The following is a 10,393-nucleotide window of genomic DNA, read 5'->3' on the forward strand; positions in this document are numbered from 1 at the left end:
TTCGTGTATTTATTGTATTTGCGGATGTTATATGCAATAAACAAAATGTGATAAACTCTAACGTTTCTCTTTATTTGCTGGCATACGCGCATTTCTGATACAGATTATAGCCTTATCCCCACTGTTCTAAGGATTAATATGGTCCACTGATTTTAATCCATAAACACCCCGCACTCTGTAATGTGACATAATGGAGAGTAATTGGTTTGACGATTTTAAAAAAGCAACTGCTCAGTAAGAAATTTCGAGAAACAAGAGTCTATTACAACTACCGTTCTATGAGCATTATTTTTCGTCCATACACCCTAGTTCTTCGTGATTTGAGCATAGTCTTCAATTAGGGCAACGTCCAGCATCCGTAATTCGTAATATAAGAATTACAGAAGATGTAGGCTTAAGTTTAGGCCTATACTCCAGTATCAGAGAGATATTGGTGCTGTTGGACAGTCAGTCAGTATCAGTAACACCACCGCGGCGCTCCAATCGGGCAAGGGGCGCAACTCCAGGAGTGTCTCCCCCTTCCCCCCTTCCCCAACATCAACGTTGGGAACATATTGTTGTTTTTTGTATATCCGTGTACTGAAACACATTTAGTGTTACAGTGTGTAGTAAAGAATAGAATCATGTTTTATTAAGAAATAATCAATGGATACAAGCAATAAAAGTAGGCATGTTAAGCTAATAAGATCATTTAATTGTCTTTGAGAACGCCGAAGGATATCGATTTGTTCACCTACACCATTAACATAGTCTAACGTCATATTCTTCATGTTACCTAAACGTATGCATGCCGAACTTAATTGAAGTTGTGTTGTCGTGGAGAAAGGATGTTGCTGCTGAAGGCGGTCCTGCTTCTCACACTTGGAACAGTTGTAACATGTAAGTAGATATAAAGGGACATTCTTTGTGAAATTTTTGTTTATTGTATAATCTTTAGACGCTTGTGATCATATATTTCTATATCTTACTAGGACACGTCCTGTCTATGGTCGATGTCCATGTCTTCCATGTCCATGACCAGCCTGTGTTCCATGACATTATTTAATCTCAATTCATGGTCGGGTAAAGACCATAAGCGTTATGTCTATTGCCAACATTTATCTGGAAAGGGTCCCTTTTTGTGTAAGATGTTCATTGACAATATATCATATTGAGTCGTATTGCCCAGGCGTCTTTGGTTCACATTTATTAGTGTCATGTTATTTTACAATATATTACTTTCTAGGAGGAAACAAACCAGTGCTGTATTACCATGGCAGAAAATTATTTTGGAATAAGTCTAATACTTGTTTAAACGTGATTCAAAACAGGTATGGGACGGTGGGGTAGCCTAGTGGTTAAAGCATTTGCTCGTCACGCCGAAGACCCGGGTTCGATTCTCCCCCACATGGGTACAATGTGTGAAGACCATTCTGGTGTGTGCCCCGTCGTACTATTGCTTGAATGTTGCTAAAAGAGATACAGACAGGTCTTCGGCGTTTACCACGCATCTGGTATTACTATTCACGAACTCATTTGATATATATATATATATATGTAGTATCTATATATAAACATTTATAGAGCGCTAGAATCCAGCAGAAGCTGCTCGAAAGCGCATAAGTTCCAGGAAAACACTTCAAGCAACAAGATTGAATGCTTCTCTGTATAAGTGAGTCTTTGGCTGGGCCTTGAAAGTGGATAGCTGTTCTTCTGATGTTAGGTGAAGAGGTAATCTGTTCCAGAGAACTGGACCTGCTTTACCGAAAGATCTATCTCCAAACATCTTTGTCCTAGTCCGTGGCACAGCAAGTAGATTTTGTTCAGCTTATCTTAACTGACGGACCGGTTGATAGGTTTCTATCATGCTGGACAGATATGATGGAGCAAGACCCTTTAGACATTTAAATACAAGAACGAGGATCTTGTATTGGATTCTGTGGTGGACAGGAAGCCAATGAAGGTCTTGAAGCACTGGTCTGATGTGATCCCACTTTGCTGTTCTAGTGATGATTCTTGCAGCTGTATTTTGTGCTTTTTGGAGCCTATTTATAAGTTGTTCTGGAAGGCAATATAGCAGCGAGTTACAATAGTCTATCCTGGATGTAACGTAGGCTATGACTAGAGCTCGTGTGGTATCCACATCAAGGTACCTCCTTATCAGACCAATGTTTCTAATGTGGTGGTATGACCTCTTGCAAACATAGTTGATATGGGTCTCCAGACTGAGTGACGAGTCAAAGATAACCCCCAGATTCCTGGCATGTGGACTTCTGGGTATTGTGCCAATTTTGAACTGTGGCAGATGGATCCTTGTCATGGTTTGCTTAGGGCAGATGACCAACAACTCTGTTTTATCATCGTTCAATTTTAGAAAGTTTGATGTCATCCAGTGCTTGATGTCGTCTATACAGTGTTCGATTCGCTGATAAGAGATTGTTACTGTTAGTGGTTTGAAAGCCAGATAGATTTGACTGTCATCTGCGTAGAAGTGAAAATCGAGGTTGTGTGCTCTGGCGATGTCACCAGTTGGTAGCATGTATATAGTGAACAGGATCGGCCCAAGAACAGACCCCTGTGGAACACCATAAAGTAGAAATTTCTTCTGTGAGTTTACACCACCGATGCTTACAACCTGTGATCTATTGGACAAGTACGTTCGGATCCATTCCAAAGCCAAACCCTGGACACCGATCCGGTTATCCAGCACATTGAGAAGCACATTATAATCTACAGTATCGAATGCTGCTGATAAGTCTAATAGCCCTAAGATGGCTGCTCCGTCTTTGTCAACTGCTTTCAGGAGGTCACTCTGTACTCTTGTCAGGGCAGTCTCTGTGCTGTGGTGGGTCCGAAAGGCCGATTGGTAGACCTCGTAACATCCATTTTCCAACATATGGTCTTGCAAACGGGAAGCCACGACACGTTCAATCAACTTTGAGATGTATGGAAGATTTGATACGGGACCATAGTTCTTTAACACCTCGGGGTCCAGAGTTGGCTTTTTCAGGAGCGGTTTTATGATAGCTTTTTTCAGACTGTGGAAAGCATGATGTTGTTAGAGATTCATTGACAATGAAGGTAATGAGAGGAAGAACACTGTCCATGGACATCTTAAGAAGCCACGTTGGTAGTTGATCCAACTGCAGGATTTATTAGGGCTGCTTTTGATCAGTGATACTATTTCCGCTTCAGTTGCTGTCTGGAACACTGTGAGTGGGTGTGGACTAGACTCGTAACAAGAGTCAGATAAGTCAACTTTCTTGATAAAGGAGCTCCGAATTTAACTCGTTGCAAGGTTTTCTCTTGACGTGAAAGATGGAAAGACAGCTGTCTTTTTCTTGAACCAGAGTTGGTTTGAAATTTCAAATATCTCCTTATGACCTGATGCTGACGTCAGTGCTTCACTGAAATATGCACACTTTCCCTTTTCAGCTAGGGTGTTCACATAATTTCTTTGGATGTTGTGAAGATCCCTATGTATTGACAAATGTGTTCTGCGATATTGCCTTTCAAGTTGTCGACGCTTTCGTTTTTCTTTGCGAAGCTCGTTAGTGTACCATGGTGCACCTGGATGGACTGTGATGGTACATTTCTGCAGTGGTGCATTGGCGTCTACCACATTTGTCAGAACACTGTTGAAGATAGGGAAGATGGATCCTTTGTCTGTATTGCTGCTGACAGATCTTGCTGGAAAGATTCCCTATTGATATTCTTCCAATTCCTGTAGTGAATTTCTTTCCGTTCTCGTGCAGTTACTTTTACATTTGCAGGGCAAAGGATAGCTGTGTGATCAGACTTGATGGAGTCATCAAATTTCATGTGACATATTGACGGTTCTGCAGGACAGGCAATGATGAGGTCCAGAGTATGTCCTTTAACAGGAATTGACTGTTTGACATGCTGAACAAGTCCATGAGCTTCCAGTATGCTGTGAAGTGTAGCTGCATCCTTGTCATTCACAACATCCACGTGATAGTTAAAATCTCCGACGATAATTATTTGACCAGGAAGTGTTGTCAAACTGTCCAAGGGGTTTGCGAACTCATCAAAGAAACCATTCACATTCCTTGGAGGTCTGTATAATTTAGACGATTTCCATATGATACAAACTGTATGGACAGCATTTCCAGTGAGTGAGTGAGTTAAGATTTAAAGACACATCAGCAATATTTCAGCCATATCGTGACTAAAACTAGTTCTAAATTTGTAATACATACATATAATATATAAAACCCTTTCAACGAAGGACAGTAAAACCACAAGATTATCACAGATTGAGTTAAAACTAGCTAACATATATCTTTAAAAGTAGAAAATTATTTCTGGACAATACAATGTAAAATTGGGCTATAGATCGCCAACAACTGAAGGTAGATCACCATACTAGGGACCATGGGGACTTACAGTACCTTTGCTACCTGCATGGACCCTAGCTGGATTTACACCATCCCTTTAGCCATTGGCGTTTATACAGAGAATTAGCCATACATTAAAATGACAAAAATACTACGATTAAAACACCTGGTATACTTAAATTTACTTGAAATGTTTTGGGACTTACGTACCCTCTCAGGAGGACAATAATATTACGATACTTCAACCCCCTTTGAGGGTACAGCCACTAACAATCTAAGTTACTAATCAAATCTACCAATAATTAAAATACAGATATGTACAGAACATATTATTCAAAATTCATTCATTAAGTCAATTTCTTTTAAAAAGCCAGTAATTAAATGAAAATTAACAGTGTTAAAAAGATCCTTGACTGTTTTCACATTGAAGTATTTATCCCTTATGATGGAGAATTCAACACAGTCAAGCAGGACATGCTTGACCGTGGTTCTCTCATCGACAGCATTTCGAATGTTGTATGTGCGTGTTGAATCTTCAGTGGTTTACCATTTATTCTGTCATTATACACCACAGCTATTCCTCCTCCCTTTGCATATTGTCTGGCAACTTGGGTGAATTTCTAACCACTTTGGGGTCATTTTTGCTACATCATTATTTCTAAACCATGTCTCTGTGACTGCTAGAATATCGAACTGGTTATTTATGATAAGGTCATTGATTGCCTGGGCCTTATCATTTGTTGGATCACATGACTTTGCAGATCTTGCGTTGACCAGACCAAGGCGGGTGTTGTGTTGTTTAAATGTTGAATTATTTCCTGTTTTGATGGGACTAATTCCTTTATTCCGCAGGATGTTTTTGGAGGTACTGCTCCTACATCCACGACGCGTTCTCTTGACACTGCATATGCCTAATTGCCGCAGTTCATTGAGTGTTTTCAGACGCATTCTATGAGGTCCTTCATCATTCACAGACAGCAGAAAAGCAGGGGTTAATGTCAATAGTGATATTAGGAAAATCCAAATACATCTTAGTAATAAGTAGGCCATCTCTGTATCAATTACATGGTAGGCCGGGCTAGGCCAGGGTATTCTGACATGCTCTAATTGTCTAACAATAGCCTGCTTCACACCTCAGCTCGCTCAGTAATCAGCCAGCTTGTCCGCTGATTGGTAATGGTTGTCTTCAGTTTGTATTTTCATGATATTCTGGTTCACAATGTTACACTTACCACAAAATTACACCAGTTTTGCAAAATCTGAATTCACAGAAATGTTCCTGGGCATCTCATGCTTGTGTAAATCCACTTTCAAGAGCTCTATTGTTGCTTGTACGCGTTAAAGCTGGTATTTTCCTCAGAGCTCAAAAGAGGTGCAACCTCAAGGCGCAACTCTCCCACAAGTCTAGATGCAATTCTGTACGTTTTTGCTAGAAGTGCCAAGAAGTCCAAAGTGTGGTGACATATTCTATTATATCACACGGAGCAGTCCAGTGTTAGTTATCAATGTTCACAAAGGAAATCTGTCAGTGACATTACTGTTTACCAGTTATGAAATCCTAACTCTGTTTATGTTGCAACGTACTTTACAGTTGTACGCGGTAATTAAGTTGAATTCCGATGTCTGTCAGATCTAATATGTTACTGTTGGTCTACGAATTCCTAACCTCCCCTGTAAGGTACAATGACAAGTAGCCCCGCAAATGATCACGTTTGGACTATTATAATGCTGTGATTGACATTGTTAAGTTACGATCTCCACCGTTTGGTTACGATGACTCGTAATCAGACAAATCACCGCCCCTGACCACCTCACCCTTCAGTCTTACGACCAGCGTAAATCGCTTCGGATCCAATCTAGAAGATCAATAGGGTTCATATCAAGCTGGCACTTCCCCATGAAACGCACTGGTATAGCCAATCGTTTTCAGGACTTCGGCGGCCCAGTCCCATTTGTAAAACTGTTTCTTTTCTCAGGTATCGTCAATAATCTAGCCTTGAACAAGCCAACTAGTTCTTCGACTTCCGCACACCTGAAAGGCAGAGCAATAGACGGCAACAGAGACTCAACTTTTTTAAACCACTCGTGCTTCCAGAGCCAAGATGGGGACATGCAGCCCTACTGGATGGTTGACCTTCAAAGCGACTTCGTACTGGAATACCTTACAATAACTAACAGAGGAGACTGTTGTGGTAAGGACACTTCACGCTCTTTGATGGATATAGATATATAATTGATAGAAATGTTCAATGTGAAGCTACACGATATACACATTTTCCATTCGCCACAGGGCAGTTACAAAGTTTATGGCCAGCACTGACAGAGCTTTTTCGTCTGGCAAAACCCTTAAAAACGTTGTTATATGCAAATGATAAGGAATGTGACGGTGGTGACATCTACATTGGTGAGACAGGCAGACCAGTTGCTACACGAGTGAAAGAACACAAACCTTCAGTCGACAAATCGGATCTGAAATCTGCAGTTTCTCAACACATTGTGAATAATCCTGATCATGAAATTGACTGGTAAACTGAAGTCCTCGCAAACATTAATGAATGACGGAAATTGATTGAAGCTATCTTCATCAAACTTACAAAACCAGCAATAAACAGGGATCAGGGTGTGTTTCTCCCGAATGCATATGCATGGTTCATGAAACAATAGACAATATTCTACCTTTGTCACTGTTTCATGAAAAATACTGTACCCATGTATAAACCATAATTTCTATGTATACACTGTAATTACTTTACATTCCATACATGTATAAATATGTATCTCACATTTCTAAATTAATCAAATAATTTTGTATAATAGGTATTTGTACATTTCTAAATTAATCCAATACTTTTGTAGCAAACGATATTTTTTTTATTCATAGTAACATGAATTCCTATTAGCCCTGTTAGCTGTATCCATTATGACCTTCACGTGTATTGCGTCGTCATAGCATTGTGACGTCATGGGCACAGTTAACTGTTTATTAGTTTTACCTGATGATGAGGCCAGAACAGGCCCCGGAACGTTGTATAAAAGGATAGAAGAAGATGAAATCCAGAAAATTCTTTATGTTCATCAAATACAATCTTCTAAAATACCAATCAAGCATCTAATACATATGTACACTCATGTAACCTCTCTTATTGAATAACCAGTGTTATTCAGCGATACACTTGGCGTTTGTCTGTCCCTTTAACCAATAAGTCACACGTACTTGGGTAATGCATTCCTCATGATATAAAATAGTTTAAAACTCAGACGTTCATATATTTGGCGTCCCTAGTGTGGTGATCTACCTTCAGTTGTTGGCGATCTACAGCCTATTTTATAGTTAGTTCAGATATTTGCTTAGTTTGGTGAATACAGCATGTAACTCAAGGCCTGAATAAAGAACTGATTTTTGGCAATCCATTAAAACAGGTAAATATATTCGGTATCATTAGTAACACCCCTGCATCTTTCAGGTGGACGAATGCATAACTTAAAGATTGAAGTCTTCACAGATGACCCCGTCCAGAACCCACTGACTCCCTCACACCTGTGTGCCATGTATGATGGACCAATGGCTGGTGGTGCAACAGAAAATATATCATGTTCTTGTGCTGCCCAAGGGCGTTATGTCAGAGTCCGGGGTCTGGACAGAAAGTCGGAGAAAGACCTACTAACACTGTGTGAAGTTGAAGTGTATGAGAGAACACAAACATGGTGTAAGTATAAAACGCTTCCCATACTTATAAGGATTATTTGGTTTGGAATGAGTCTTGTTTCCGAGTCCCGGGTTTTCGAAAGCATGATCAACTGGTGATGATTCCATCGTTCACCGATTGTCTTTTTAGAAGTGCACTTCAGATGTTGTCCAACAGGTGCTATTTTTATTTGGCCCGTTTTAGCATATTTCAGTTTTGTTGTAATCTTCGACCCTTCACTCAGTAGGGAGTGTATCCATCTTGTGTGTTCATTTTATCTCGTCAATGAAATCACTCAATGTCAAAGAAAGACCCAGGGACCATTCCTTGCTGATCTGTATAAGCAGGAGGTCCTACACTGTTGAGTCTGGATTTGGATGAGGTGAGGTGAGGTGAAATTGGGTTTTACGTCGTGCTGAGAATATTTCGCTCATATGACGACGTGCATGCGTGTGTATGTGTATGTGCGGCTGCTTGTACTAGCCCAGACTTAAGCTGGTTTTATAGTGCTAGCCCACTGAGATACGATGCCGCAGTGAAGCATGAATACCCCACTCAGACACATATTACTGACTCCGTGCGGACCAGTCCTTGTTGTACCCATTAATGCCGAGCGCCAGGCAGGAACCAACAAGTACCATATTTTAACGTCTTTTGGTATGACGCGGTCGGGGATCGAAGGATTTGGATGAGGTCACGAATATTGTTTAGCATATTTCATCACAAACAAGTGGGATTGGTCAGTGGATCTTGCTCACCAGGATAACATGGTTTTGAGTCAGATACTGCTGTACAACTCTTCAAACAGGTAGAGGTTGCAATACCCCTCTGGGTTTCTGGTGTGAAGTGTCAAAAGGCCCTTCCACTGTGACTTATCTCGGTATCTCGCAGCATTTAAAACCCTATATATTCACAATCATTAGAGTGTTCCCTATATCTGTTATTCCCCTGATCATGATGCAGCATAGCCAGATGTGATAACGTTCAAGAACAACGACGTTACCTAACGTTTGAGAATTTATCATCAAGCATTTGAGAATTTAATCTCAAAGTTTGAAGCAATTTTCCATCAGATGTTTGCTATTCTTGCAAACCAAAACTTGCATGAACTCTAACTGCATATGCTTGTCCTAGGAAGCAAACTAACGAGCTTGGTAAAATTGAGTTAACTGCATATCATCCGATTGTCTAAGACTTGGACCCGTACAGGTCCAGGTTAGAATATTGATCTTCAGCAACCCATGCTTGTCCTAAGAGGCGACTAACGGGATCAGGTTGTCAGGCTCGCTGACTTGGTTGACACATGTCATCGGTTCCCAAGTGCGCAGATCGATGCTCTTGCTGTTCATCACTGGATTGTCTGGTCCTGTCTCGATTATTTACAGACCGCCGCCATATAGCTGGAATATTGCTGAGTGCGGCGTAAAACTAAACCCCACTCACTCACTCACTCCAAGACTTGAAAATGAATGCCGTCGTGAAGTGAGATTACTACGTTACACTACCGGGGAGCACTTACATTTAATGGAACTAAAGTCCCATAATCAGTAGAAACTTTGTCATCAAGAATTAGACCATTTTTATTGCATTTGTTGAACTCTTTTTTTAACTGTCTTCATAGGTTTCAACACCAAACTTCAGCGCTTGGTAGGAACCAGATACGTCGGAAATGTTGTCCCAGTTGATGTCACATCTGCAGTTGAGTGCAGCACCCATTGCAGTTACAACAGAAGCTGCATCGGCTTCAACTACAACTACAACACCCATGACTGTGAGCTTAGAGTGGGATCTGCCAATGCATCAAGTGCTAATGACTGGTTCTACTTCTTCCAGCTCCTATGTCGTTGAGAAAGGACAGGAAGATGCACAATAACACTTCGTAATTCCTCCATTGGACAATATGTACCAATGCTGCTGACAAGCTTGTGGATTATTCTCTTTTGTGATTTCACAAATACCAGACGTCCTCTCTCATCTGGACGATAGAAACATTGATGGTTCATTGTTACTGATGTTCCGAACACTTTTAGAATCATTTGCACATTTTGTTCTGGAAATTTCGAAAGAGTTGACTTTCGTTTCACCTCTTAACTCAGTTAACTGCTACGTCATCTCGAATTTTTCCGTGACGCTGGATTTTTTTAGTTTACTGCTGCAATTATGTTTCTTAAAGGACGAGCCAAACACTGTTGTCACAACATATTAGGAGGTTTTTGTTTTTGTGATATATATGTCAAAAATGTTTATTGTATTTCAGGCCTCCGGCCCATATACATTAGAGTTGCATGCATTGTACAATCACATACTGTTTGAATACAGAGATGATTTTGACAGAATATCACGCTTAGACATTGCATTGTAGATGTATTG

The 10,393-nt window shown here is 40.4% G+C and overlaps 1 protein-coding gene across 1 annotated transcript; it reads left to right on the forward strand.

Moving 5' to 3' along the window:
* Nucleotides 1–805: 805 nt before the first annotated feature.
* Nucleotides 806–9,959, forward strand: LOC124266899 (fucolectin-1-like). Its single transcript, XM_046701737.1, has 4 exons — nt 806–879; nt 6,314–6,529; nt 7,802–8,044; nt 9,645–9,959. The coding sequence occupies exons 1-4, from the start codon at nt 828–830 to the stop codon at nt 9,869–9,871; spliced, it is 738 nt and encodes a 245-aa protein (XP_046557693.1). The 5' UTR covers nt 806–827; the 3' UTR covers nt 9,872–9,959.
* The last annotated feature ends 434 nt before the right edge of the window (nt 9,960–10,393 follow it).

The sequence above is a fragment of the Haliotis rubra genome, unplaced genomic scaffold (genome assembly GCF_003918875.1).
Source record: "Haliotis rubra isolate DU_JTF1 unplaced genomic scaffold, ASM391887v1 Scf1288, whole genome shotgun sequence".
Classification (NCBI taxonomy): Eukaryota; Metazoa; Mollusca; class Gastropoda; order Lepetellida; family Haliotidae; genus Haliotis; species Haliotis rubra.